Genomic DNA, 27,059 nt, shown 5'->3' with positions numbered 1-27,059 from the left:
TGAGCTAGGATGAATCACCTGCATGTTGAGATGTCTCACTCAAGAAAACACTGAGTTAGGATGAATCACCTGCATGTTGGAGATGTCTTTCTCAAGAAAACACTGAGCTAGGATGAATCACCTGCATGTTGGAGATGTCTTACTCAAGAAAACACTGAGCTAGGATGAATCACCTGCATGTTGAGATGTCTTTCTCAAGAAAACACTGAGCTAGGATGAATCACCTGCATGTTGAGATGTCTTTCTCAAGAAAACACTGAGCTAGGATGAATCACCTGCATGTTGGAGATGTCTTTCTCAAGAAAACACTGAGCTAGGATGAATCACCTGCATGTTGGAGATGTCTTACTCAAGAAAACACTGAGCTAGGATGAATCACCTGCATGTTGAGATGTCTTTCTCAAGAAAACACTGAGTTAGGATGAATCACCTGCATGTTGGAGATGTCTTACTCAAGAAAACACTGAGCTAGGATGAATCACCTGCATGTTGAGATGTCTTTCTCAAGAAAACACTGAGTTAGGATGAATCACCTGCATGTTGGAGATGTCTTTCTCAAGAAAACACTGAGCTAGGATGAATCACCTGCATGTTGGAGATGTCTCACTCAAGAAAACACTGAGTTAGGATGAATCACCTGCATGTTGGAGATGTCTTTCTCAAGAAAACACTGAGCTAGGATGAATCACCTGCATGTTGAGATGTCTTTCTCAAGAAAACACTGAGTTAGGATGAAACACCTGCATGTTGGAGATGTCTCACTCAAGAAAACAAAAAAGAGACAATGTTTGTATGTGGCTTTATGTATATTACATGTATTAATGCCAAAATAACATGCAAAACAGGCAACAACAACAACAATATATATATATATTCTTTAGCTAAACAGGTGGGGCTCAAAACAGCCCTGAATGACGGGTCGCCACTTCCGGACAGACACTATCCTGTGACACACTATCCTTATCATGTGACAGACATTGTCCTGTGACAGACACTATCCTTATCCTGTGACAGACACTATCCTGTGACACACTATCCTTATCATGTGACAGACATTTTCCTGTGACAGACACTATCCTTATCCTGTGACAGACACTATCCTGTGAAAGACACTATACTTATCCTGTGACAGACACTATCCTGTGAAAGACACTATACTTATCCTGTGACAGACACTATCCTGTGACAGACACTATCCTTATCCTGTGACAGACACTATCCTGTGAAAGACACTATACTTATCCTGTGACAGACACTATCCTGTGAAAGACACTATCCTTATCCTGTGACAGACACTATCCTGTGAAAGACACTATACTTATCCTGTGACAGACACTATCCTGTGAAAGACACTATACTTATCCTGTGACAGACACTATCCTGTGAAAGACACTATACTTTTCCTGTGACAGACACTATCCTGTGACAGACACTATCCTTATCCTGTGACAGACACTATCCTGTGACAGACACTATACTTATCCTGTGACAGACACTATCCTTATCCTGTGACAGACACTATCCTGTGACAGACACTATACTTATCCTGTGACAGACACTATCCTGTGACAGACACTATCCTGTGGGACAACAGTACATAGACCTATGGATGACAGACTGAGTTGTCAACACAGGTGTTTCTTGTGAGCTCAGCTCTACATGAAGGGGACTTTGCCCCAAATGGCAACCTATTCCCTATATAGTGCACTACTTGGCCGCAAGAATAGGGTGCTGGGGACAATGCTGTCTGGATATCTGCTTTTGACTGCTAGATTTACAGGGACTCCATCTGTGGCTTGGTTTTGTAAGGGGATCCTGTCTGCCTTAGCCACAGCCTCAGACCCAGCACCGCATCACAATACTGTCTGTCTGGCTGGCCGCCTGGCTGTCTGTCTGGCTGTCTGTCTGGCTGGCCGCCTGGCTGTCTGTCTGGCTGTCTGTCTGGCTGTGTGTCTGGCTGGCCGCCTGGCTGTCTGTCTGGCTGTCTGTCTGGCTGTGTGTCTGGCTGGCCGTCTGGCTGTCTGTCTGGCTGGCCGCCTGGCTGTCTGTCTGGCTGTCTGTCTGGCTGGCCGCCTGGCTGTCTGTCTGGCTGTGTGTCTGGCTGGCCGCCTGGCTGTCTGTCTGGCTGTCTGTCTGGCTGTGTGTCTGGCTGGCCGTCTGTCTGGCTGGCCGCCTGGCTGTCTGTCTGGCTGTCTGTCTGGCTGGCCGCCTGGCTGTCTGTCTGGCTGTGTGTCTGGCTGGCCGCCTGGCTGTCTGTCTGGCTGTCTGTCTGGCTGTGTGTCTGGCTGGCCGTCTGGCTGTCTGTCTGGCTGGCCGCCTTGCTGTCTGTCTGGCTGTGTGTCTGGCTGGCCGCCTGGCTGTCTGTCTGGCTGTGTGTCTGGCTGGCCGTCTGGCTGTCTGTCTGGCTGGCCGCCTGGCTGTCTGTCTGGCTGTCTGTCTGGCTGGCCGCCTGGCTGTCTGTCTGGCTGTGTGTCTGGCTGGCCGCCTGGCTGTCTGTCTGGCTGTCTGTCTGGCTGTGTGTCTGGCTGGCTGTCTGTCTGGCTGGCCGCCTGGCTGTCTGTCTGGCTGTCTGTCTGGCTGGCTGCCTGGCTGTCTGTCTGGCTGTGTGTCTGGCTGGCCGCCTGGCTGTCTGTCTGGCTGGCCGCCTGGCTGGCCGCCTGGCTGTCTGTCTGGCTGTGTGTCTGGCTGTCTGTCTGGCTGTCTGTCTGGCTGTCTGTCTGGCTGTGTGTCTGGCTGGCCGCCTGGCTGTCTGTCTGGCTGTCTGTCTGGCTGTGTGTCTGGCTGGCCGCCTGGCTGTCTGTCTGGCTGTGTGTCTGGCTGTCTGTCTGGCTGTCTGTCTGGCTGTGTGTCTGCCTGGCTGTCTGTCTGGCTGTGTGTCTGGCTGGCCGTCTGGCTGTCTGTCTGGCTGGCCGCCTGGCTGGCCGTCTGGCTGTCTGTCTGGCTGGCCGCCTGGCTGGCCGTCTGGCTGTCTGTCTGGCTGTGTGTCTGGCTGGCCGCCTGGCTGGCCGTCTGGCTGTGTGTCTGGCTGGCCGTCTGGCTGTCTGTCTGGCTGGCCGTCTGGCTGTGTGTCTGGCTGGCCGTCTGGCTGTCTGTCTGGCTGGCCGCCTGGCTGGCCGTCTGGCTGTGTGTCTGGCTGGCCGTCTGGCTGGCCGTCTGGCTGTGTGTCTGGCTGGCCGTCTGGCTGTCTGTCTGGCTGGCCGCCTGGCTGGCCGTCTGGCTGTCTGTCTGGCTGTGTGTCTGGCTGTCTGTCTGGCTGTCTGTCTGGCTGTGTGTCTGGCTGGCCGCCTGGCTGGCCGTCTGGCTGTCTGTCTGGCTGTGTGTCTGGCTGTCTGTCTGGCTGTCTGTCTGGCTGTGTGTCTGGCTGGCCGCCTGGCTGGCCGTCTGGCTGTGTGTCTGGCTGGCCGTCTGGCTGTCTGTCTGGCTGGCCGCCTGGCTGGCCGTCTGGCTGTGTGTCTGGCTGTGTGTCTGGCTGGCCGTCTGGCTGTGTGTCTGGCTGGCCGCCTGGCTGGCCGTCTGGCTGTCTGTCTGGCTGTGTGTCTGGCTGTCTGTCTGGCTGTCTGGCTGGCCGTCTGGCTGTCTGTCTGGCTGTCTGTCTGGCTGTCTGTCTGGCTGGCCGCCTGGCTGTCGGTCTGGCTGTGTGTCTGGCTGGCCGCCTGGCTGTCTGTCTGGCTGTGTGTCTGGCTGTCTGTCTGGCTGTCTGTCTGGCTGTGTGTCTGCCTGGCTGTCTGTCTGGCTGTGTGTCTGGCTGGCCGTCTGGCTGTCTGTCTGGCTGGCCGCCTGGCTGGCCGTCTGGCTGTCTGTCTGGCTGGCCGCCTGGCTGGCCGTCTGGCTGTCTGTCTGGCTGTGTGTCTGGCTGGCCGCCTGGCTGGCCGTCTGGCTGTGTGTCTGGCTGGCCGTCTGGCTGTCTGTCTGGCTGGCCGTCTGGCTGTGTGTCTGGCTGGCCGTCTGGCTGTCTGTCTGGCTGGCCGCCTGGCTGGCCGTCTGGCTGTGTGTCTGGCTGGCCGTCTGGCTGGCCGTCTGGCTGTGTGTCTGGCTGGCCGTCTGGCTGTCTGTCTGGCTGGCCGCCTGGCTGGCCGTCTGGCTGTCTGTCTGGCTGTGTGTCTGGCTGTCTGTCTGGCTGTCTGTCTGGCTGTGTGTCTGGCTGGCCGCCTGGCTGGCCGTCTGGCTGTCTGTCTGGCTGTGTGTCTGGCTGGCCGTCTGGCTGTCTGTCTGGCTGGCCGCCTGGCTGGCCGTCTGGCTGTGTGTCTGGCTGGCCGCCTGGCTGGCCGTCTGGCTGGCCGCCTGGCTGGCCGTCTGGCTGTCTGTCTGGCTGTCTGTGTGTCTGGCTGTCTGTCTGGCTGGCCGTCTGGCTGTCTGTCTGGCTGGCCGTCTGGCTGTCTGTCTGGCTGGCCGCCTGGCTGTCTGTCTGGCTGGCCGCCTGGCTGTCTGTCTGGCTGGCCGCCTGGCTGTCTGTCTGGTCACTCCAAAGAGAGAGTTTCAGACCAATTCTTCAGCTGGTTCTCTGTTGCTCCAATTCCAAATTGACCCCCACCCCTGGTCCTGGGGCGCTAGCAGGAGATTCATGTTTTTTATTTAACTGACCTGAAAGACCAGGTTTGTTGAATTTAGGCAATCATTGAACTGATCAATTAGCTCAGTTGGTCAGGTGTGGTGTGTGGTGCCTAGTTGGAACCAAGTCCTGCATTACCTGCTGCACTACAGGAACAGGGTTCCCTACCCCTGCACTAGTCCATAGTAACCAGAGTATTTGAGCGGCGTTGAGCGGTCGGAAATCGCTCTTGGAGTGATGCTGCTCCAGCGCTCCAAATCCTTTCCCACCGCTCGGCAGTCACAGGAGAAAACAAGTCCTAACTGCCACTCCAAATTCACTCCATTTATTAGAATCACCATTTAACCAACAGCCATCTATTGTTGTGACTACCTGGACCTACCATTTGGGTTTGAAGTATTGAAGACCATATGATTTGAATGAAAGGTATTTATGAAAAGGTGAACGTAAGAAGCGCTCATGATTTCTAAATGTTATAGTAAACAGCATACGGTATAAACACTGTAAACAGGTCAGCAGCCTGACAGGGAGCCTGAGAAGGAACCATTCATTATTTAGGCTATATTATTTACATTATTTCAAGCCTATGGCCTACAAAGAAAGAAGTTGTGAAGCATAGCGACACTAGGCTGGTAGAGAGTCAGGGACATTTAAACAACATTTGGTTGTATTCAATTATTACAGTCTATAAATTGCGCATATAGGCTGTGACTTTGAATTAAATACAAATTAAATGAAAAATCCCTTAAAAGGCTAAAGTGCCTTTGAATCCATTTTTAGAAACACCCGTTTGGCCCGAGTGGTACTTGCCATGGTGCCTGGAGAGCAGAGCTTTCAGAGCCACTGCGGATGCTAAACACCCTTTTGGCCGCTCTTGCCAGGCTGGGCAGGGATGCCGAGTTAAAAAAAAAATGTATTTATAGGTATTTAAAGGTTTAAAGGTTTTTAGGCAAAATAACCCAATCAAAACGGAAAGCTCCTTGAAATGTGGAATATGCCAGGCCTATTGGTCCAAAATCAATGATGGCCTATTGGTCCAAAATCAATGATGGCCTATTGGTCCAAAATCAATGATGGCCTATTGGTCCAAAATCAATGATGGCCTATTGGTCCAAAATCAATGATGGCCTATTGGTCCAAAATCAATGATGGCCTATTGGTCCAAAATCAATGATGGCCTATTGGTCCAAAATCAATGATGGCCTATTGGTCCAAAATCAATGATGGCCTATTGGTCCAAAATCAATGATGGCCTATTGGTCCAAAATCAATGATGGCCTATTGGTCCAAAATCAATGATGGCCTATTGGTCCAAAATCAATGATGGCCTATTGGTCCAAAATCAATGATGGCCTATTGGTCCAAAATCAATGATGGCCTATTGGTCCAAAATCAATGATGGCCTATTGTATAGATAATAGAACAAACATGAAGGAACATTTTAACAGCTCAGATGTTTTGTTTATAGATACTTTGCTACAATGACACTTAATTAGCTACCCATCTCATACATTTATTTTAGCATGTGCCCCTAGTAAGTACACCATCATGCTTTCAGGACATTATATCACCACACTCCCTCTGTAAGTCACCTTGGTTTTGCACCTGTGTGTTTTTTGGCTAGGGTGGAGGGTTGACTTGGAGCTGGTGAGAGACTAGTGGCTAGGGAGTAGGGAGTAGGGTTGACTTGGAGCTGGTGAGAGACTAGTGACTAGGGAGTAGGGAGTAGGGTTGACTTGGAGCTGGTGAGAGACTAGGGAGTAGGGAGTAGGGTTGACTTGGAGCTGGTGAGAGACTAGTGGCTAGGGAGTAGGGAGTAGGGTTGACTTGGAGCTGGTGAGAGACTAGTGGCTAGGGAGTAGGGAGTAGGGTTGACTTGGAGCTGGTGAGAGACTAGTGGCTAGGGAGTAGGGAGTAGGGTTGACTTGGAGCTGGTGAGAGACTAGTGGCTAGGGAGTAGGGAGTAGGGTTGACTTGGAGCTGGTGAGAGACTAGTGGCTAGGGAGTAGGGAGTAGGGTTGACTTGGAGCTGGTGAGAGACTAGGGAGTAGGGAGTAGGGTTGACCTGGAGCTGGTGAGAGACTAGTGGCTAGGGAGTAGGGAGTAGGGTTGACTTGGAGCTGGTGAGAGACTAGTGGCTAGGGAGTAGGGAGTAGGGTTGACTTGGAGCTGGTGAGAGACTAGTGGCTAGGGAGTAGGGAGTAGGGTTGACTTGGAGCTGGTGAGAGACTAGGGAGTAGGGAGTAGGGTTGACTTGGAGCTGGTGAGAGACTAGTGGCTAGGGAGTAGGGAGTAGGGTTGACTTGGAGCTGGTGAGAGACTAGTGGCGAGGGAGTAGGGAGTAGGGTTGACCTGGAGCTGGTGAGAGACTAGTGGCTACGGAGTAGGGAGTAGGGTTGACTTGGAGCTGGTGAGAGACTAGTGACTAGGGAGTAGGGTTGACTTGGAGCTGGTGAGAGACTAGTGGCTAGGGAGTAGGGAGTAGGGTTGACTTGGAGCTGGTGAGAGACTAGTGGCTAGGGAGTAGGGAGTAGGGTTGACCTGGAGCTGGTGAGAGACTAGTGACTAGGGAGTAGGGAGTAGGGTTGACTTGGAGCTGGTGAGAGACTAGTGGCTAGGGAGTAGGGAGTAGGGTTGACTTGGAGCTGGTGAGAGACTAGTGGCTAGGGAGTAGGGAGTAGGGTTGACTTGGAGCTGGTGAGAGACTAGTGGCTAGGGAGTAGGGAGTAGGGTTGACTTGGAGCTGGTGAGAGACTAGTGGCTAGGGAGTAGGGAGTAGGGTTGACTTGGAGCTGGTGAGAGACTAGGGAGTAGGGAGTAGGGTTGACCTGGAGCTGGTGAGAGACTAGTGGCTAGGGAGTAGGGAGTAGGGTTGACTTGGAGCTGGTGAGAGACTAGGGAGTAGGGAGTAGGGTTGACTTGGAGCTGGTGAGAGACTAGTGGCTAGGGAGTAGGGAGTAGGGTTGACCTGGAGCTGGTGAGAGACTAGTGGCTACGGAGTAGGGAGTAGGGTTGACTTGGAGCTGGTGAGAGACTAGTGGCTAGGGAGTAGGGAGTAGGGTTGACTTGGAGCTGGTGAGAGACTAGGGAGTAGGGAGTAGGGAGTAGGGTTGACTTGGAGCTGGTGAGAGACTAGTGGCTAGGGAGTAGGGAGTAGGGTTGACCTGGAGCTGGTGAGAGACTAGTGGCTACGGAGTAGGGAGTAGGGTTGACTTGGAGCTGGTGAGAGACTAGTGGCTAGGGAGTAGGGAGTAGGGTTGACCTGGAGCTGGTGAGAGACTAGTGGCTACGGAGTAGGGAGTAGGGTTGACTTGGAGCTGGTGAGAGACTAGTGGCTAGGGAGTAGGGAGTAGGGTTGACCTGGAGCTGGTGAGAGACTAGTGGCTACGGAGTAGGGAGTAGGGTTGACTTGGAGCTGGTGAGAGACTAGGGAGTAGGGAGTAGGGAGTAGGGTTGACTTGGAGCTGGTGAGAGACTAGTGGCTAGGGAGTAGGGAGTAGGGTTGACCTGGAGCTGGTGAGAGACTAGTGGCTACGGAGTAGGGAGTAGGGTTGACCTGGAGCTGGTGAGAGACTAGTGGCTACGGAGTAGGGAGTAGGGTTGACTTGGAGCTGGTGAGAGACTAGTGGCTAGGGAGTAGGGAGTAGGGTTGACCTAGAGCTGGTGAGAGACTAGTGGCTACGGAGTAGGGAGTAGGGTTGACTTGGAGCTGGTGAGAGACTAGTGGCTAGGGAGTAGGGGCTAGGGAGTAGGGAGTAGGGTTGACCTGGAGCTGGTGAGAGACTAGGGAGTAGGGAGTAGGGGCTAGGGAGTAGGGTTGACCTGGAGCTGGTGAGAGACTAGGGAGTAGGGGCTAGGGAGTAGGGGCTAGGGAGTAGGGAGAATGGTTGATTTGGAGCCGGTGAGAGACTAAGGAGTAGGGGCTAGGGTTGACCTGGAGCTGGTGAGAGACTAGTGGCTAGGGAGTAGGGAGTAGGGTTGACTTGGAGCTGGTGAGAGACTAGTGGCTAGGGAGTAGGGAGTAGGGTTGACTTGGAGCTGGTGAGAGACTAGGGAGTAGGGAGTAGGGTTGACCTGGAGCTGGTGAGAGACTAGTGGCTAGGGAGTAGGGAGTAGGGTTGACTTGGAGCTGGTGAGAGACTAGTGGCTAGGGAGTAGGGAGTAGGGTTGACCTGGAGCTGGTGAGAGACTAGTGGCTACGGAGTAGGGAGTAGGGTTGACTTGGAGCTGGTGAGAGACTAGTGGCTAGGGAGTAGGGAGTAGGGTTGACTTGGAGCTGGTGAGAGACTAGTGGCTAGGGAGTAGGGAGTAGGGTTGACTTGGAGCTGGTGAGAGACTAGGGAGTAGGGTTGACTTGGAGCTGGTGAGAGACTAGGGAGTAGGGAGTAGGGTTGACCTGGAGCTGGTGAGAGACTAGTGGCTAGGGAGTAGGGAGTAGGGTTGACTTGGAGCTGGTGAGAGACTAGTGGCTAGGGAGTAGGGAGTAGGGTTGACTTGGAGCTGGTGAGAGACTAGTGGCTAGGGAGTAGGGAGTAGGGTTGACCTGGAGCTGGTGAGAGACTAGTGGCTAGGGAGTAGGGAGTAGGGTTGACTTGGAGCTGGTGAGAGACTAGTGGCTAGGGAGTAGGGAGTAGGGTTGACCTGGAGCTGGTGAGAGACTAGTGGCTAGGGAGTAGGGAGTAGGGTTGACCTGGAGCTGGTGAGAGACTAGTGGCTACGGAGTAGGGAGTAGGGTTGACCTGGAGCTGGTGAGAGACTAGTGGCTACGGAGTAGGGAGTAGGGTTGACTTGGAGCTGGTGAGAGACTAGTGGCTAGGGAGTAGGGAGTAGGGTTGACCTGGAGCTGGTGAGAGACTAGTGGCTACGGAGTAGGGAGTAGGGTTGACTTGGAGCTGGTGAGAGACTAGTGGCTAGGGAGTAGGGGCTAGGGAGTAGGGAGTAGGGTTGACCTGGAGCTGGTGAGAGACTAGGGAGTAGGGGCTAGGGAGTAGGGAGTAGGGTTGACCTGGAGCTGGTGAGAGACTAGGGAGTAGGGGCTAGGGAGTAGGGGCTAGGGAGTAGGGAGAATGGTTGATTTGGAGCCAGTGAGAGACTAGGGAGTAGGGGCTAGGGAGTAGGGAGAATGGTTGATTTGGAGCCGGTGAGAGACTAGGGAGTAGGGGCTAGGGAGTAGGGAGAATGGTTGATTTGGAGCCGGTGAGAGACTAGGGAGTAGGGGCTAGGGAGTAGGGGCTAGGGAGTAGGGAGAATGGATGATTTGGAGCCGGTGAGAGACTAGTGCCTCGTTGTGGGAGTCAGTCAGCTGTCCATGTTGACCCCATAACGTGGTGTGACTCAACAGGTGTGTTTTGTGTGTCAGGGTCAAGCCAAGTGGTATCTGTTACTTCACCATCATGCAGAGCTACGGTGTGTGGATCAACATCAACAACATGCAGATATCTGACCCTGAACTATTAGTGGACCGCCAGCTCAGATTCATTACATAGTGTTTTTAGATTGGAGGAGATTATTTCATAGATTTACAGTAAATGGCAAGTGGGATATCAATAAATGAACGTTTTTTTCAAATAGAGTACAGTAATGTTTTACACGTGGGAATAGTCAAAAGCAATGTCAGACTGACGTGTTATTTTGGGTTCTGTATTGAAATGAGCTAATGTTTCGCGATCCTATGATCGAGGTCTGTTCATGTTTGGTCGGTGCCTGTGACCCTGTATGCTACAGAGGGAGGGCCCGGGAGAGAGCGTGTTCACGGCCCAGCCCCCTGGACGTGACAGCTGGCTGAAGCTGACTTAGACACCAGTGGTAACCATCTCCTAAATTAAGCAGTGTCAAACTGAACTGAAGTTGGGGACGACTGGAAATCCGCGTCAAACAAGTGTCTGTTCAGTTCCAACGAAACCTACCTTAAATTAATCTTTCTAAATAGCCTGTGCTTTCACAGAGCTGACTGATCTCTGTGAGATTGCAAAAACATTCTATATAAAACATTGTTGCCTACCGCTTACCGCAGAAATGATGATGCACTCGTCTCAGAAAGACACAACCTACACAAAGATATTTGTAGGGGGTCTTCCATATCACACCACGGACTCCAGTCTCAGGAAATACTTCGAAGTGTTCGGTGATATCGACGAGGCTGTTGTTATAACAGACAGACAGACGGGCAAATCCAGAGGTTATGGATTCGTAAGTATTATAGATGTACATTTAAATGTCATTGTGATTGATTGATTGATAGATCGATCGACTGCGTAATTATTTTATGTCATGTTGTTAAATGCAGACATTATGGGTAGAATCTAAAATGTTTCCAGCACCAATATGTCTTAAATGAAAAAGGCTATCATTAGCCTATCCATAATGCATCTGATGTCACTTATTGATTCACACCATTTTGTATCCCATTTATGAACGGTCAGTGAATTGCATTGCATGAACAGTTCCTGAATGGACTAACCATTCTATTCTGCTAAGTATTCAGCTGAAGGTTAGGCGGGGTGTCTTTGGCTCAAGAGGCCCACGGTGATGTGATGTAATCATCCTAGAATTGCTGACTTGTGCTTCATAAACCATGTCTTTACCTTCAACTAATGAAGGGACATTTTTCTCTACACTTTCCTTATTCTGATTGTAATTCCCTCATGCTTTTCTTATTGGGACATGATTAATACTTCTAAATGAATTGTAGTTTAATGAACAACTTTAGCCAGCCTCCCCACTGAGTGAACATCTGATCAGTTCAGACAATGGAAACATGTATTTCTTTTTTATTCTTCCCTTTCCATCCCTCAGGTGACGATGGCAGACCGGGCGTCTGCGGACCGAGCCTGCAAGGACCCAAACCCCATCATCGACGGCCGGAAAGCCAATGTGAACCTGGCCTACCTGGGGGCCAAGCCCAGGGTCATGCAGCCAGGTGAGGGGATGGACGCGCTGGCGGAGGGCTGCGCCACACGTTTATTTCACAGCTTGGACGACCAAGGTGGCGTACAAACAATGACGAGCTGCTAAAACGAGCAAACTAACCACCTGCTTACAGTGTGTTAACACACGGTGTGTAACATGGTAGATGTGTAGCATGGTAGGTGTGTAACATGGTAGGTGTGTAACATGGTAGATGTGTAGCATGGTAGGTGTGTAACATGGTAGATGTGTAGCATGGTAGATGTGTAACATGGTAGGTGTGTAACATGGTAGATGTGTAACATGGTAGATGTGTAGCATGGTAGGTGTGTAACATGGTAGATGTGTAACATGGTAGATGTGTAGCATGGTAGGTGTGTAACATGGTAGATGTGTAGCATGGTAGATGTGTAACATGGTAGGTGTGTAACATGGTAGATGTGTAACATGGTAGATGTGTAGCATGGTAGGTGTGTAACATGGTAGATGTGTAGCATGGTAGATGTGTAACATGGTAGATGTGTAACATGGTAGGTGTGTAACATGGTAGGTGTGTAACATGGTAGATGTGTAACATGGTAGATGTGTAACATGGTAGGTGTGTAACATGGTAGATGTGTAACATGGTAGATGTGTAGCATGGTAGATGTGTAACATGGTAGATGTTGAACATGGTAGATGTGTAACATGGTAGATGTGTAACATGGTAGGTGTGTAACATGGTAGGTGTGTAACATGGTAGATGTGTAACATGGTAGATGTGTAGCATGGTAGGTGTGTAACATGGTAGATGTGTAACATGGGATTCAGATGAAGTGTACTGTAGTGGGGGGAACTAGCAGAAACAGTGAAGCTAGTGTGAATGAAGATACGTTATGATTAAAGTGTGTCTCCATTTTTACAGACACCAAATGTTTAAAATGTGTTTTTTTCCCTACCATTTACATGATCTATAAGTACTTGAGGAGTTACATTGGAAGCACTGATCACATTTGTTATAATGGAATTATAATGCATTTATAATATGTGTATGGTTCAAGCTTTAGATTGAAAAAATAACAGTAGAGTTAAAAACATCTTGTTCTTATTCTAGGTTTCTCATTTGGTGTTCCTCAAATCCATCCAGCGTTCATCCAGAGGCCTTATGGGTATGTTATGGCATAGTGATACTCCTTGTGTTGTTGGAAGTGTGTCATATTAAAACTATGTATTTCACTGCACCTGTCCAGTGTATGTGACAAGAACCTGTATTTTATTATTATTAACTTCTTTTACAGGGTAGAAAATGTTCAACTAGTGGAAGGTTGTAGAATTACCCTAACTTTCTCTAGATGTTCCAGAAATCCCGGTTAGAAGATTGGGACATTGGGAAAGTTACCAGAATTTTTCATCCCTAAACTAGTTGTAGAATATCATACTGTAACACCACCTGTTTTGTTCACAGCTGCTCATTTTGACTGATCTATGTGCCCGTTTCTATTCTTACCCACAGTATCTAGTGATTTTCATCTTTTAAAAAATAGCTTGGATTGTAAAATGTAAGGTTTTCCTCCTCCAGAGTGGTGTAACTGTAAGCCACCGCCCATTCATTCTCTGTTGAGTGTAGAGGTGGGACTGTGTCTTGTGTGGTGTGCATCTCTGCTGTCATTCTTACATTCTAAAGTCTGAATCAAATTGTGATTGTAAACGTTATGTCACCAGTTGTCAATGTTGTCTGTCTCTCTCTGATCTGACAGGCTGGCTTACGGTTAAGAAACATTATCTGATGGAGGGACATGATGGTTTGAGGATGAATAACTGAGTCTGCCTTGGGCAGATCACTAAGGTCTTACCTTTATACTCTGACACACACAAACAAGCTCAAATGGTGATTAGATGCATGGAAGCTGTTTTTCTTTTCATTTTTCTGTTGCGGTTTTCCATAGTCCATAGATTGGTGTGTGTGCCTTTGTTTCAGTATGAAGTGGTTTTCAGCTTAACTGCGTGCTTCTCTTTACTTGCAGTGAGGGGAGGGGGGGGGGGGGGGGGGGGTCAGGAGCGGTGGATGAGGGGTATTTCTGCAGACTCTGAGAGTTTGGATATTTCAGATTTAACTTTGTCACGGGGTGTTGATTCTGATGTGGTTTTTACTTGGTTTTTAACGACTGATTGTGCTGTAGCCTGTGTTGTTTCCCCGTTCTTTAGTTAACAACGTTTTCATATGTTTTGTTGTTGACGGGGTTGATCACCAGTGTTGCTACGTGACTTGTCTTGGACCTTCCGGACCCCCCACGCAACAAAACAACTCTTGGCTTGCATGTCGGAGATCCTTTCCTACCTTTGGTTTTCTATACTGATGATGTTGTGGTTTCAGTTTTCTTTCTCAAATTAACCCATTGCTTCCTTCTGTAGCTCACATCATCTTCTTCTGTCTCTGTCCCTCCTGCTCATGACATAGACCAGGAACCAACTCAGTGAAAGATATTTGATGGCTAGAACTAAGGTTGCAAAGGCAGGGTATATATTACTGTAAACTTTCCAAGTTTATATTGGTATCTTTCAAGGATTTTATGTAATCTGTCACAAAACAGATTATCTCAGGTGTCTAATCATCTCTGGTCCTCTCTCCGGCCTTATCACAAGTCAAATATATTAAATCATTAAATAAGATGATTTTAAAACAGAAAATAGAATGACAAAGCTGTAAAACATTCTCCTAAATACAACCATCAAGTTAGTGAATATCACTGCTGGTTAAATACAACCATCAAGTTAGTGAATATCACTGCTGGTTAAATACAAACCATCAAGTTACTGAATATCACTGCTGGTTAAATACAACCATCAAGTTAGTGAATATCACTGCTGGTTAAATACAAACCATCAAGTTAGTGAATATCACTGCTGGTTAAATACAACCATCAAGTTAGTGAATATCACTGCTGGTTAAATACAACCATCAAGTTAGTGAATATCATTGGTGTTTATATTGAGAGTTTCAGCATGAAACGATTTGAGTTATTTTACTATGTCAACATGTATTTGTTGTCAACATGTATTTGTTGTCAACATGTATTTGTTGTCAATGTTTTGGAGTCAAACTGGTGGCAGGTGAGATAAAAGTCACTAGTTGGGAGAGTTGCAGAGGTAATTGAAAGTAATTCCGTTGTTGATTAGATGCTTTTTAAAAATTAATTAGGCAATTTTTATTTCAACCATATGGTCTATTTACTAGAAAATCATGGACAATATGGACACAGATATAACAAATGAATAACATATAATAAACAAATTCAAGTATAAATTACCAAAGTTACAATAGATTGCCATAGATTTTCTGTTAATTTACCAAAATTACTGAAGATTCCAGTAACTTTTGTAAATTACTGGTAGCTTTGCAACCCTAGCTAGAACTGTGAAGCCATAAACCACTGTAGAAATGTGTCCATATAGAGAAGAGAAAGAGTAGTGAGAATAATGGCGAGAGGAAGGATGGAATCGGAGAATGGTGTCACTACTGTGGGACACACGAGCCAGTATGTTTATAGTGTGGATGGATTTGTAATGGAGCCAGGCCACTCTACTGGAACAATACAGGGAATTGAGATGACTGAGAACACCCACAGCTCCAAAAGAAACTCATTTATTCAAACGGACATCCTGATCCACTCTGGTGTCTCTCTTCGGTGACCCAATATCTCATTTGTTTTAATACCAAAGGTCTGATACTCGTTCTCACTGAGTGTAAACTGACAGCAAATACCAAATCTAAGTAGCTTGTAGTGTGGAACATAGATGAATACTAACCAAGACATCCAAGTAGGATACAGAAGTTATAACCTTTACCATGTAAAACATCCAGCATATTTAAAAGGCATACATACAGCCAGTAAACATGGAGTGTAAACTGATCTCAGATAAGTTGTTTGCAGAGTGGTAGACTACTGGTCAGGCAGCAGCTGTTCACAGTGTTCTACACGGCTTCTCAAATTCCGCTGGAAAATAAGAGTGGCTCGGCGTGCCCTAAATAATGGATGTTGTAGACAGGGCCTTCGCTGGCTCCATCAGTCGCTCGCCCGCGGACAACAGGTGGGCTGCCTGAGACATGAGCCCGGGGGCCCGGGGGCCTGTGTGCCTCTGTTCTAGGGGATTACCCATGTGTCTCAGTGATTTACAAAGCACCTTTATTTAGCCCTGAACTTTCAACACAAAATGGCCGCCTGCCCTGTCGTCCTCCAACCAGAGGAAAGGTTAATGTCGATTGGACCAGTTTTAGCAGCAGCAGTAGGAGTAGGAGCTCTGCCTGTCCTCTGTGTCTTCTACAACTCTGTCTGTCCTCTGTGTCTTCTACAACTCTGTCTGTCCTCTGTGTCTTCTACAACTCTGTCTGTCCTCTGTGTCTTCTACAACTCTGCCTGTCCTCTGTGTCTTCTACAACTCTGTCTGTCCTCTGTGTCTTCTACAACTCTGTCTGTCCTCTGTGTCTTCTACAACTCTGTCCTCTGTGTCTTCTACAACTCTGTCTGTCCTCTGTGTCTTCTACAACTCTGTCTGTCCTCTGTGTCTTCTACAACACTGTCTGTCCTCTGTGTCTTCTACAACACTGTCTGTCCTCTGTGTCTTCTACAACTCTGTCTGTCCTCTGTGTCTTCTACAACTCTGTCCTCTGTGTCTTCTACAACTCTGTCTGTCCTCTGTGTCTTCTACAACTCTGTCTGTCCTCTGTGTCTTCTACAACTCTGTCTGTCCTCTGTGTCTTCTACAACTCTGTCTGTCCTCTGTGTCTTCTACAACACTGTCTGTCCTCTGTGTCTTCTACAACTCTGTCTGTCCTCTGTGTCTTCTACAACTCTGTCCTCTGTGTCTTCTACAACTCTGTCTGTCCTCTGTGTCTTCTACAACTCTGTCTGTCCTCTGTGTCTTCTACAACTCTGCCTGTCCTCTGTGTCTTCTACAACACTGTCTGTCCTCTGTGTCTTCTACAACTCTGTCTGTCCTCTGTGTCTTCTACAACTCTGCCTGTCCTCTGTGTCTTCTACAACACTGTCTGTCCTCTGTGTCTTCTACAACTCTGTCTGTCCTCTGTGTCTTCTACAACTCTGTCTGTCCTCTGTGTCTTCTACAACTCTGTCTGTCCTCTGTGTCTTCTACAACTCTGTCTGTCCTCTGTGTCTTCTACAACTCTGTCCTCTGTGTCTTCTACAACTCTGTCTGTCCTCTGTGTCTTCTACAACTCTGTCTGTCCTCTGTGTCTTCTACAACTCTGCCTGTCCTCTGTGTCTTCTACAACACTGTCTGTCCTCTGTGTCTTCTACAACTCTGTCTGTCCTCTGTGTCTTCTACAACTCTGCCTGTCCTCTGTGTCTTCTACAACACTGTCTGTCCTCTGTGTCTTCTACAACTCTGTCTGTCCTCTGTGTCTTCTACAACTCTGTCTGTCCTCTGTGTCTTCTACAACTCTGTCTGTCCTCTGTGTCTTCTACAACTCTGTCTGTCCTCTGTGTCTTCTACAACTCTGTCCTCTGTGTCTTCTACAACTCTGTCTGTCCTCTGTGTCTTCTATAACTGTTTGACAGACAGGTTGACTCTGTTACAGTCATAGAGAGACAGACAGATGGACTCTGTTACAGTCATAGAGAGACAGACAGGTGGACTCTGTTACAGTCATAGAGAGACAGACAGGTGGACTCTGTTACAGTCATAGAGAGACAGACAGGTTGACTCTGTTACAGTCATAGAGAGACAGACAGGTGGACTCTGTTACAGTCATAGAGATACAGACAGGTGGACTCTGTTACAGTCATAGAGAGACAGACAGGTGGACTCTGTTACAGTCATAGAGAGACAGACAGGTTGACTCTGTTACAGTCATAGAGAGACAGACAGGTGGACTCTGTTACAGTCATAGATTGACATTTACTCCTCTAGTGAGGTTTCCAAAATGTCAGTGTGTCTTTTACAAAGTAATGAACTCCCTCCAGTTTATGAAGAGGATTTGGAATTGGGCGACCTCTGACATTTACCACAGTTAGACCACACCACTCAACAGCTGATTTAACAACCCACCTGTAGCCTGTAATGAAGAAGACAGAGAAGACAGAGAAGAGAGAGAAGACAGAGAAGACAGAGAAGACAGAGAAGACAGAGAAGAGAGAGAAGATAGAGAAGAGAGAGAAGAGAGAGAAGACAGAGGAAGGGAATAGTTATCCTCCAGAGTTGAAGGAGGTCATGCCATGTGCTGCTGTAGGAGAGAGAGAAGACAGAGAAGACAGAGAAGACAGAGAAGAGAGAGAAGATAGAGAAGAGAGAGAAGAGAGAGAAGACAGAGGAAGGGAATAGTTATCCTCCAGAGTTGAAGGAGGTCATGCCATGTGCTGCTGTAGAAGAGAGAGAAAGAGAAGACAGAGAAGACAGAGAAGACAGAGAAGAGAGAGAAGACAGAGGAAGGGAATAGTTATCCTCCAGAGTTGAAGGAGGTCATGCCATGTGCTGCTGTAGGAGAGAGAGAAGACAGAGAAGACAGAGGAAGGGAATAGTTATCCTCCAGAGTTGAAGGAGGTCATGCCATGTGCTGCTGTAGGAGAGAGAGAAGAGAGAGAAGACAGAGAAGACAGAGAAGAGAGAGAAGAGAGAGAAGACAGAGGAAGGGAATAGTTATCCTCCAGAGTTGAAGGAGGTCATGCCATGTGCTGCTGTAGGAGAGAGAGAAGACAGAGAAGACAGAGAAGACAGAGGAAGGGAATAGTTATCCTCCAGAGTTGAAGGAGGTCATGCCATGTGCTGCTGTAGGAGAGAGAGAAGACAGAGAAGACAGAGAAGACAGAGGAAGGGAATAGTTATCCTCCAGAGTTGAAGGAGGTCATGCCATGTGCTGCTGTAGGAGAGAGAGAAGACAGAGAAGACAGAGAAGACAGAGGAAGGGAATAGTTATCCTCCAGAGTTGAAGGAGGTCATGCCATGTGCTGCTGTAGGAGAGAGAGAAGACAGAGAAGACAGAGGAAGGGAATAGTTATCCTCCAGAGTTGAAGGAGGTCATGCCATGTGCTGCTGTAGGAGAGAGAGAAGACAGAGAAGACAGAGGAAGGGAATAGTTATCCTCCAGAGTTGAAGGAGGTCATGCCATGTGCTGCTGTAGGAGAGAGAGAAGATAGAGGAAGGGAATAGTTATTCTCCAGAGTTGAAGGAGGTCATGCCATGTGCTGCTGTAGGAGAGAGAGAAGACAGAGAAGAGAGAGAAGACAGAGAAGACAGAGGAAGGGAATAGTTATCCTCCAGAGTTGAAGGAGGTCATGCCATGTGCTGCTGTAGGAGAGAGAGAAGACAGAGGAAGGGAATAGTTATCCTCCAGAGTTGAAGGAGGTCATGCCATGTGCTGCTGTAGGAGAGAGAGGAGCTCAGCATGTCCTTTAGTGATGACAAGAGGAGAAAAAATAGCCTCCAGCCTCTCCTGTCACTCTCCCAGACGTGTGTGCGTGTGCGTATGTGTGTATGTGTGTGTGCGTGCGTGCGTATGTGTGTGTGCGTGTGTGTGTGTATGACACATCTTAGGACAGTTTTAACACCTGGTCTCTGTTTGCTGGAGGTGACTGACGCTCAGAGTGGAAATAGGGCCAAATCTGCCCAGATACACAGGCTTGGATCACTCCATTTATACCCTCTCTCTCTGTCTCTCTGTCTCTCTATGTCTGTCTGTCTCTCTCTGTCTCTCTATGTCTGTCTGTCTCTCTCTCTGTCTCTCTGTCTCTCTATGTCTGTCTGTCTCTCTCTCTGTCTCTCTATGTCTGTCTGTCTGTCTGTCTGTCTGTCTGTCTGTCTGTCTCTCTGTCTCTCTGTCTCTCTGTCTCTCTATGTCTGTCTCTCTCTCTCTCTCTCTCTCTCCCTCTGTCTCTCTGTCTCTCTGTCTCTCTATGTCTGTCTGTCTCCCTCTCTGTCTCTCTGTCTCTCTCTCTCTCCCTCTGTCTCTCTCTCTTTCTCTCTCTGTCTCTCTCTGTCTCTGTCTCTCTGTCTCTCTCTCTGTCTGTCTGTCTCTCTCTGTCTCTCTCTCTCTCTCTCTGTCTCTCTCTCTCTCCCTCTGTCTCTCTCTCTTTCTCTCTCTGTCTCTCTCTGTCTCTCTCTGTCTCTCTATCTCTCCCCATCGTGCTCTTCCAATAATAAACATATTTATATCTAGTCAACCATAGGGTCTGGAGTTCAACAATACACCTGGATTCATTAGAAATGAATGTACACCACTATTCACTATAGGATGGATTGTTCATAATGTTACTGGTCGCCGTACTCACACAATAGCACTTATCCAAGCTCTATTCACTAGTACTCATAGCAGGACAGAGAGTCATTTTACAAAAATATTTACAACAATAATATTAGAAAACTAAAGTATGTCATTTAATAATAGAAAATGTTGAAGTGTGAACCTTCATACTCCGTCTGTCTCTCTGCCACATGCTGCCACGTTTTCATTTTCTTTTGTGAGGCTTCTGTCATTTTAGTGGACTGTTTATCTGCGTTTGAGGACTTACCGTGTGTGGGCATGTGGTGTGTGGTGTTGGACTGATTGTATGTTGACTGGGATAAGTTGAGTTGCAGTTCTTTCTTGATGTGTTGTGGTGCTGTGCGATCAGCTGGCATTGTGAGAGAACCCTCGTTCAGACACAGAGGGCTGGCCGGTCTGTCTTCTCTAATGCCTAATTAAAGGATGAGGATTCCTGAGCTTCAGACAGAGCTGCTCTGGTTTCATGATGATTCCTGAGCTTCAGACAGAGCTGCTCTGGTTTCATGATGATTCCTGAGCTTCAGACAGAGCTGTCTGGTTTCATGATGATTCCTGAGCTTCAGACAGAGCTGTCTGGTTTCATGATGATTCCTGAGCTTCAGACAGAGCTGTCTGGTTTCATGATGATTCCTGAGCTTCAGGCAGAGCTGTCTGGTTTCATGATGATTCCTGAGCTTCAGACAGAGCTGTCTGATTTCATGATGATTCCTGAGCTTCAGACAGAGCTGTCTGGTTTCATGATGATTCCTGAGCTTCAGACAGAGCTGTCTGGTTTCATGATGATTCCTGAGCTTCAGACAGAGCTGTCTGGTTTCATGATGATTCCTGAGCTTCAGACAGAGCTTCTCTGGTTTCATGATGATTCCTGAGCTTCAGACAGAGCTGTCTGGTTTCATGATGATTCCTGAGCTTCAGACAGAGCTGTCTGGTTTCATGATGATTCCTGAGCTTCAGACAGAGCTGCTCTGGTTTCATGATGATTCCTGGGCTTCAGGCAGAGCTGCTCTGGTTTCATGATGATTCCTGAGCTTCAGGCAGAGCTGCTCTGGTTTCATGATGATTCCTGAGCTTCAGTCAGAGATGCTCTGGTTTCATGATGATTCCTGAGCTTCAGACAGAGCTGCTCTGGTTTCATGATGATTCCTGAGCTTCAGACAGAGCTGCTCTGGTTTCATGATGATTCCTGAGCTTCAGGCAGAGCTGTCTGGTTTCATGATGATTCCTGAACTTCAGACAGAGCTGTCTGGTTTCATGATGATTCCTGAGCTTCAGACAGAGCTGCTCTGGTTTCATGATGATTCCTGAGCTTCAGACAGAGCTGTCTGGTTTCATGATGATTCCTGAGCTTCAGACAGAGCTGTCTGGTTTCATGATGATTCCTGAGCTTCAGGCAGAGCTGTCTGGTTTCATGATGATTCCTGAGCTTCAGGCAGAGCTGTCTGGTTTCATGATGATTCCTGAACTTCAGGCAGAGCTGTCTGGTTTCATGATGATTCCTGAGCTTCAGGCAGAGCTGTCTGGTTTCATGATTATTCCTGAGCTTCAGACAGAGCTGTCTGGTTTCATGATGATTCCTGAGCTTCAGGCAGAGCTGTCTGGTTTCATGATGATTCCTGAGCTTCAGGAAGAGCTGTCTGGTTTCATGATGATTCCTGAGCTTCAGGCAGAGCTGTCTGGTTTCATGATGATTCCTGAGCTTCAGGCAGAGCTGTCTGGTTTCATGATGATTCCTGAGCTTCAGTCAGAGCTGCTCTGGTTTCATGATGATTCCTGAGCTTCAGTCAGAGCTGCTCTGGTTTCATGATGATTCCTGAGCTTCAGACAGAGCTGTCTGGTTTCATGATGATTCCTGAGCTTCAGGCAGAGCTGCTCTGGTTTCATGATGATTCCTGAGCTTCAGTCAGAGCTGCTCTGGTTTCATGATGATTCCTGAGCTTCAGACAGAGCTGTCTGGTTTCATGATGATTCCTGAGCTTCAGGCAGAGCTGTCTGGTTTCATGATGATTCCTGAGCTTCAGGAAGAGCTGTCTGGTTTCATGATGATTCCTGAGCTTCAGGCAGAGCTGTCTGGTTTCATGATGATTCCTGAGCTTCAGGCAGAGCTGTCTGGTTTCATGATGATTCCTGAGCTTCAGTCAGAGCTGCTCTGGTTTCATGATGATTCCTGAGCTTCAGTCAGAGCTGCTCTGGTTTCATGATGATTCCTGAGCTTCAGACAGAGCTGTCTGGTTTCATGATGATTCCTGAGCTTCAGGCAGAGCTGCTCTGGTTTCATGATGATTCCTGAGCTTCAGTCAGAGCTGCTCTGGTTTCATGATGATTCCTGAGCTTCAGGCAGAGCTGCTCTGGTTTTATGATGATTCCTGAGCTTCAGGCAGAGCTGCTCTGGTTTCATGATGATTCCTGAGCTTCAGACAGAGCTGTCTGGTTTCATGATGATTCCTGAGCTTCAGACAGAGCTGCTCTGGTTTCATGATGATTCCTGAGCTTCAGACAGAGCTGTCTGGTTTCATGATGATTCCTGAGCTTCAGACAGAGCTGTCTGGTTTCATGATGATTCCTGAGCTTCAGGCAGAGCTGCTCTGGTTTCATGATGATTCCTGAGCTTCAGACAGAGCTTTCTGGTTTCATGATGATTCCTGAGCTTCAGGCAGAGCTGCTCTGGTTTCATGATGATTCCTGAGCTTCAGACAGAGCTGCTCTGGTTTCATGATGATTTCTGAGCTTCAGACAGAGCTGCTCTGGTTTCATGATGATTCCTGAGCTTCAGACAGAGCTGTCTGGTTTCATGATGATTCCTGAGCTTCAGACAGAGCTGCTCTGGTTTCATGATGATTCCTGATCTTCAGACAGAGCTGCTCTGGTTTCATGATGATTCCTGAGCTTCAGACAGAGCTGCTCTGGTTTCATGATGATTCCTGAGCTTCAGACAGAGCTGCTCTCGTTTCATGATGATTCCTGAGCTTCAGGCAGAGCTGCTCTGGTTTCATGATGATTCCTGAGCTTCAAACAGAGCTGCTCTGGTTTCATGATGATTCCTGAGCTTCAGACAGAGCTGCTCTGGTTTCATGATGATTCCTGAGCTTCAGACAGAGCTGTTCTGCTTTCCTTTTGGCTTGAAACCTTCTCTTTTTTTACCCAGGGTTCCATTGGGTGGTGTTGCTGTGTTAATGAAATGAGGACTGGGTTGACGTTGTTTTGTCTTTGTGACGCCTGCTTTCCTGTGTTCCTGAGCTCGGTTTCAGTGTGTGTCCCAGATTGCTGAGTGGCTCTGTCTGTCCTCTGACCTTTGACATCTTTGTCCTGCAGGATCCCAGCCCACTACGTCTACCCCCAGGCCTTTATGCAGCCAAGCACCATGGTCATCCCTCACAGCATGCAGTCGCCCGCCGCCACCGCCTCCGCCGCCTCCTCCCCGTATCTCGACTACACCGGAGCAGCCTACGCCCAGTACTCAGCCGCAGCTGCCAGCGCCGCGGCCGCCGCTGCCTACGAGCAGTACCCGTACGCAGCCTCCCCGGCCCCTGCGGGCTACATGGCTGCAGCAGGGTATGGTTATGCGGTCCAGCAGCCCCTAGGAGCCGCAGCCACCCCAGGAGCAGCCGCTGCAGCTGCAGCCTTCGCCCAGTACCAGCCTCAGCAGCTTCAGGCAGACCGCATGCAGTAACTGACCACAACTACTACTATTACTGAGCCTGGATAACAGAGGTGGGGGGAGAGTGTGAGGAGGGGGGGATGAAGAGTGGAGTGGGGGTCATCAATCCTTGGCTTTAGAACATGCAGCGCTGCTACCAAAAGAGCCTGAAGAGAATCATCTCATAACTGAAGAGAATCATCTGGATAACAGAGGTGGGGGGAGAGTGTGAGGAGGGGGGGATGAAGAGTGGAGTGGGGGTCATCAACCCTTGGCTTTAGAACATGCAGCGCTGCTACCAAAAGAGCCTGAAGAAAATCATCTCATAACTGAAGAGAATCATCTCATAACTGAAGAGAATCATCTCATAACTGAAGAGAATCATCTCATAACTGAAGAGAATCATCTCATAACTAAAGAGAATAGTTACTTCGTTATTCAAATATCATCAGTGTTGTCATCACTAAAGTATTGTTTTTTGTTGTTGTCATTATATCAGAAATATTTAATATTTATTCATCAGGACAAATATCTAGAATTAGTATTTAAGATATGACCTCATAACCAACCTTTAAGTTTAAGTTAATAATTTTAAGTAGATTAAATGTGTGATTTTGTACAACTTTCACAAGTGCACTGAAGTCTAATCAGGTATTTTCCCCTCAAATTTCATAAACAAGATGGTCAAACCAAAAACACTATTGGTCACTTTTCACCTTTAATACTTTTAGACCTGCATTTTGAACTATGCAATTTGAACTTGTAAAAGATATTTTGTGAAATATGTCTTCTACAAATATATATATACAGTTGAAGTCAGAAGTTTACATACACTTAGGTTGGAGTCATTAAAACTCTGTTTCAACCACTCCACTAAGTTCTTGTAGCAAACCATAGTTTTGGCAAGTTGGTTAGGACATCTACTTTGTGCATGACACAAGTAATTGTTCCAACAATTGTTTACAGACAGATTATTACACTTATAATTCACTGTATCACAATTCCAGTGGGTCAATAGTTCACATACACTAAGTTGACTGTACCTTTAAACAGCCTGGAAAATTCCAGAAAAGGATGTCATGGCTTTAGAAGCTTCTGATAGGCTAATTGACATAATTTGAGTCATTGGAGGTGTACCTGTGGATGTATTTCAAGGCCTACCTTCAAACTCACTGCCTCTTTGCTTGACATCATGGGAAAATCTAAAGAAATCAGCCAAGACCTCAGAAAAAATAATTGTAGACCTCAACCTTCCAAAGGCCTGAAGGTACCACGTTCATCTGTACAAACAATAGTACGCAAGTGTAAAGACCATGGGACCACGCAGCCGTCATACCGCTCAGGAAGGAGACGCGTTCTGTCTCCTAGAGATGAACGTACTTTGGTGCGAAAAGTGCAAATCAATCCCAGAACAACAGCAAAGGACCTTGTGAAGATGCTGGAGGAAACAGGTACAAAAGTATCTATATCCACAGTAAAACAACTCCTATATCGACATAACCTGAAAGGCCGCTCAGCAAGGAAGAAGCCACTGCTCCAAAACCACCATAAAAAAGCCAGACTACGGTTTGCAACTGCACATGGGGACAAGATTGTACTTTTTGGAAAAATGTCCTCTGGACTGATGAAACAAAAATAGAACTGTTTGGCCATAATGACCATCGTTATGTTTGGAGGAAAAAGGGGGAGACTTGCAACCCGAAGAACACCATCCCAACCGTGAAGCACGGGGTGGCAGCATCATGTTGTGGGGGTGTTTTGCTGCAGGAGGGACTGGTGCACTTCACAAACTAAATGGCATCATGAGGATGGAAAATTACGTAGATATATTGAAGCAACATCTCAAGACATCAGTCAGGAAGATAAAGCTTGGTTGCAAATGGGTCTTCCAAATAGACAATGACCCCAAGCATACTTCCAAAGTTGTGGCAAAATGGCTTAAGGACAACAAAGTCAAGGTATTGGAGTGGCCATCACAAAGCCCTGACCTCAATCCCATAGATAATTTGTGGGCAGAACTGAAAAAGCGTGTGCGAGCAAGGAGGCCTACAAACCTGACTCAGTTACACCAGCTCTGTCACGAGGAATGGGCCAAAATTCACCCAACTTATTGTGGGAAGCTTTTGGAAAGCTACCTGAAACGTTTGACCCAAGTTAAACAATTTAAAGGCAATGCTACCAAATACTAATTGAGTGTATGTAAACTTCTGACCAACTGGGAATGCGATGAAAGAAATAAAAGCTGAAATAAATAATTCTCTCTGCTATTTTTCTGACATTTCACATTCTTAAAATAACATGGTGATCCTAACTGACCTAAGACAGGGAATTTTTACTAGGATTAAATGTCAGGAATTGTGAAAAACTGAGTTTAAATGTATTTGGCTAAGGTGTATGTAAACTTCCAACTTCAACTGTATATATTAATGTTACTATAATAATGTTTGAACCTATGCAGAACAGTGACGTAGAGGAGTGATGTTAGCTGTCTGTCCTGTGTTCCTATGAGGGTCAGATCAGATCCAGTGAGGGCAGGACAGAAGAGAACAGCTACTGGCCTGAAGCTGCAGCTTTTCCTGTCTATAGAAGCTGCTCCTCTCTCTATGTTCATTGTTGGAGCACCAGCTACCACACACACACACACACACACACACACACACACACACACACACACACACACACACACAGAGCAACAGAGCGGAATGTGGAGCTTTTATATTATAGAATGTTTTTCCTAATGTGCCTTAAAATATTGGTATTTGGAAAATATTTAGGTATCTTTTAATTAGAAAAGACAGATTTGCACCCTTTAGATAAGAGTCAGGGAGTAGGACTGTATTGAATAAATAATGTGTTCATGTTATATTAGAGGTATGTTCTGCTGAGATATTCACATTGTTATTGTCAGGTATGTACTATAGCTACAATGATAATTAGGACTTTTATAAAACCTAAATATAACGGCATGAAGGAAACCTTTTCTTTATCTATACAACCTATTTTCTTGTTATTTTGTAGATATCTTTCTCTTTGTAATGTGTGCGGACAACGATAGAGAAACGTTACAGTATAAACTATTAGATATACATTATAATACTCTCTATCCTTAAAAACATTGTTTTTTACATTTTATTTCCATAGCTGTGAGTTTGTTATTAACTTTGTGAGATTGACTGTTTTACAATGTTGGGAACTTTTTATACTTGAACTGTTTCTTACAAAGGAATATGTTAACACACGCTATATCTTTTAAAGAAGAATACTGTGAATATCACTGGACATAAACTACCAAGTCTCTCAGAGATTCCAGTACAATATTCTATTTATCTTGCCTTTTCAAATGTGTTGTTCTGCAAATACAATCATTCATTTAATTAGATTAAATAAACAGCCTTTTAGCTACTAATATTCGTATTATAGTTTTTACATAATTACACAACTGACAGAAAGCAGTTCACTGTACATCAACCAAGTCTGACCTGCTGGTGCACATCTTTCTGTCCAACACATTCAACACCTCATCAGCCTGATCTCTTATTTAGAAGAAACCTTGCCTTGCCTTATCATGGGGAGGTATTGGAGTTACAGGGTAGGTTAGAAGAAACCTTGCCTTATCATGGGAACGTATTGGAGTCACAGGGTAGGTTAGAAGAAACCTTGCCTTGCCTTATCATGGGAACGTATTGGAGTTACAGGGTAGGTTAGAAGAAACCTTG

The 27,059-nt window shown here is 47.1% G+C and overlaps 1 protein-coding gene across 2 annotated transcripts; it reads left to right on the top strand.

Annotated features, from left to right (window-relative positions):
* Positions 1–10,323: 10,323 nt before the first annotated feature.
* On the top strand, positions 10,324–26,749 carry LOC106595240 (RNA-binding protein 24). 2 transcript variants are annotated; one of them, XM_082975852.1, is made up of 4 exons: positions 10,324–10,738; positions 11,345–11,534; positions 12,549–12,603; positions 23,019–26,749. In XM_082975852.1, exons 1-4 carry the CDS (start codon positions 10,565–10,567, stop codon positions 23,374–23,376), a joined length of 777 nt encoding a protein of 258 aa, XP_082831978.1. In that variant the 5' UTR covers positions 10,324–10,564; the 3' UTR covers positions 23,377–26,749. The 2 variants fall into 2 exon arrangements, with proteins under 2 accessions (XP_082831978.1, XP_082831979.1); XM_082975853.1 differs by having other exon boundaries at positions 10,332–10,738; positions 11,345–11,468.
* Positions 26,750–27,059: the final 310 nt, after the last annotated feature.

Source organism: Salmo salar, chromosome 05, assembly GCF_965601325.2.
Source record: "Salmo salar chromosome 05, fSalSal1, whole genome shotgun sequence".
Classification (NCBI taxonomy): domain Eukaryota; kingdom Metazoa; phylum Chordata; class Actinopteri; order Salmoniformes; family Salmonidae; genus Salmo; species Salmo salar.
Note: the sequence above shows the minus strand (reverse complement) of the source record. Positions and strands in the feature narration are given on the sequence as shown.

Excerpts from the sequence above, each read along its gene's own strand:
- LOC106595240 (XM_082975852.1), top strand. The coding sequence starts at position 10,565 with ATGATGATGCACTCGTCTCAGAAAGACACAACCTACACAAAGATATTT. Across the intron at positions 10,739-11,344 it reads AATCCAGAGGTTATGGATTC|GTGACGATGGCAGACCGGGC; the intron begins GTAAGTATTATA and ends TCCATCCCTCAG. Across the intron at positions 12,604-23,018 it reads TTCATCCAGAGGCCTTATGG|GATCCCAGCCCACTACGTCT; the intron begins GTATGTTATGGC and ends TTTGTCCTGCAG.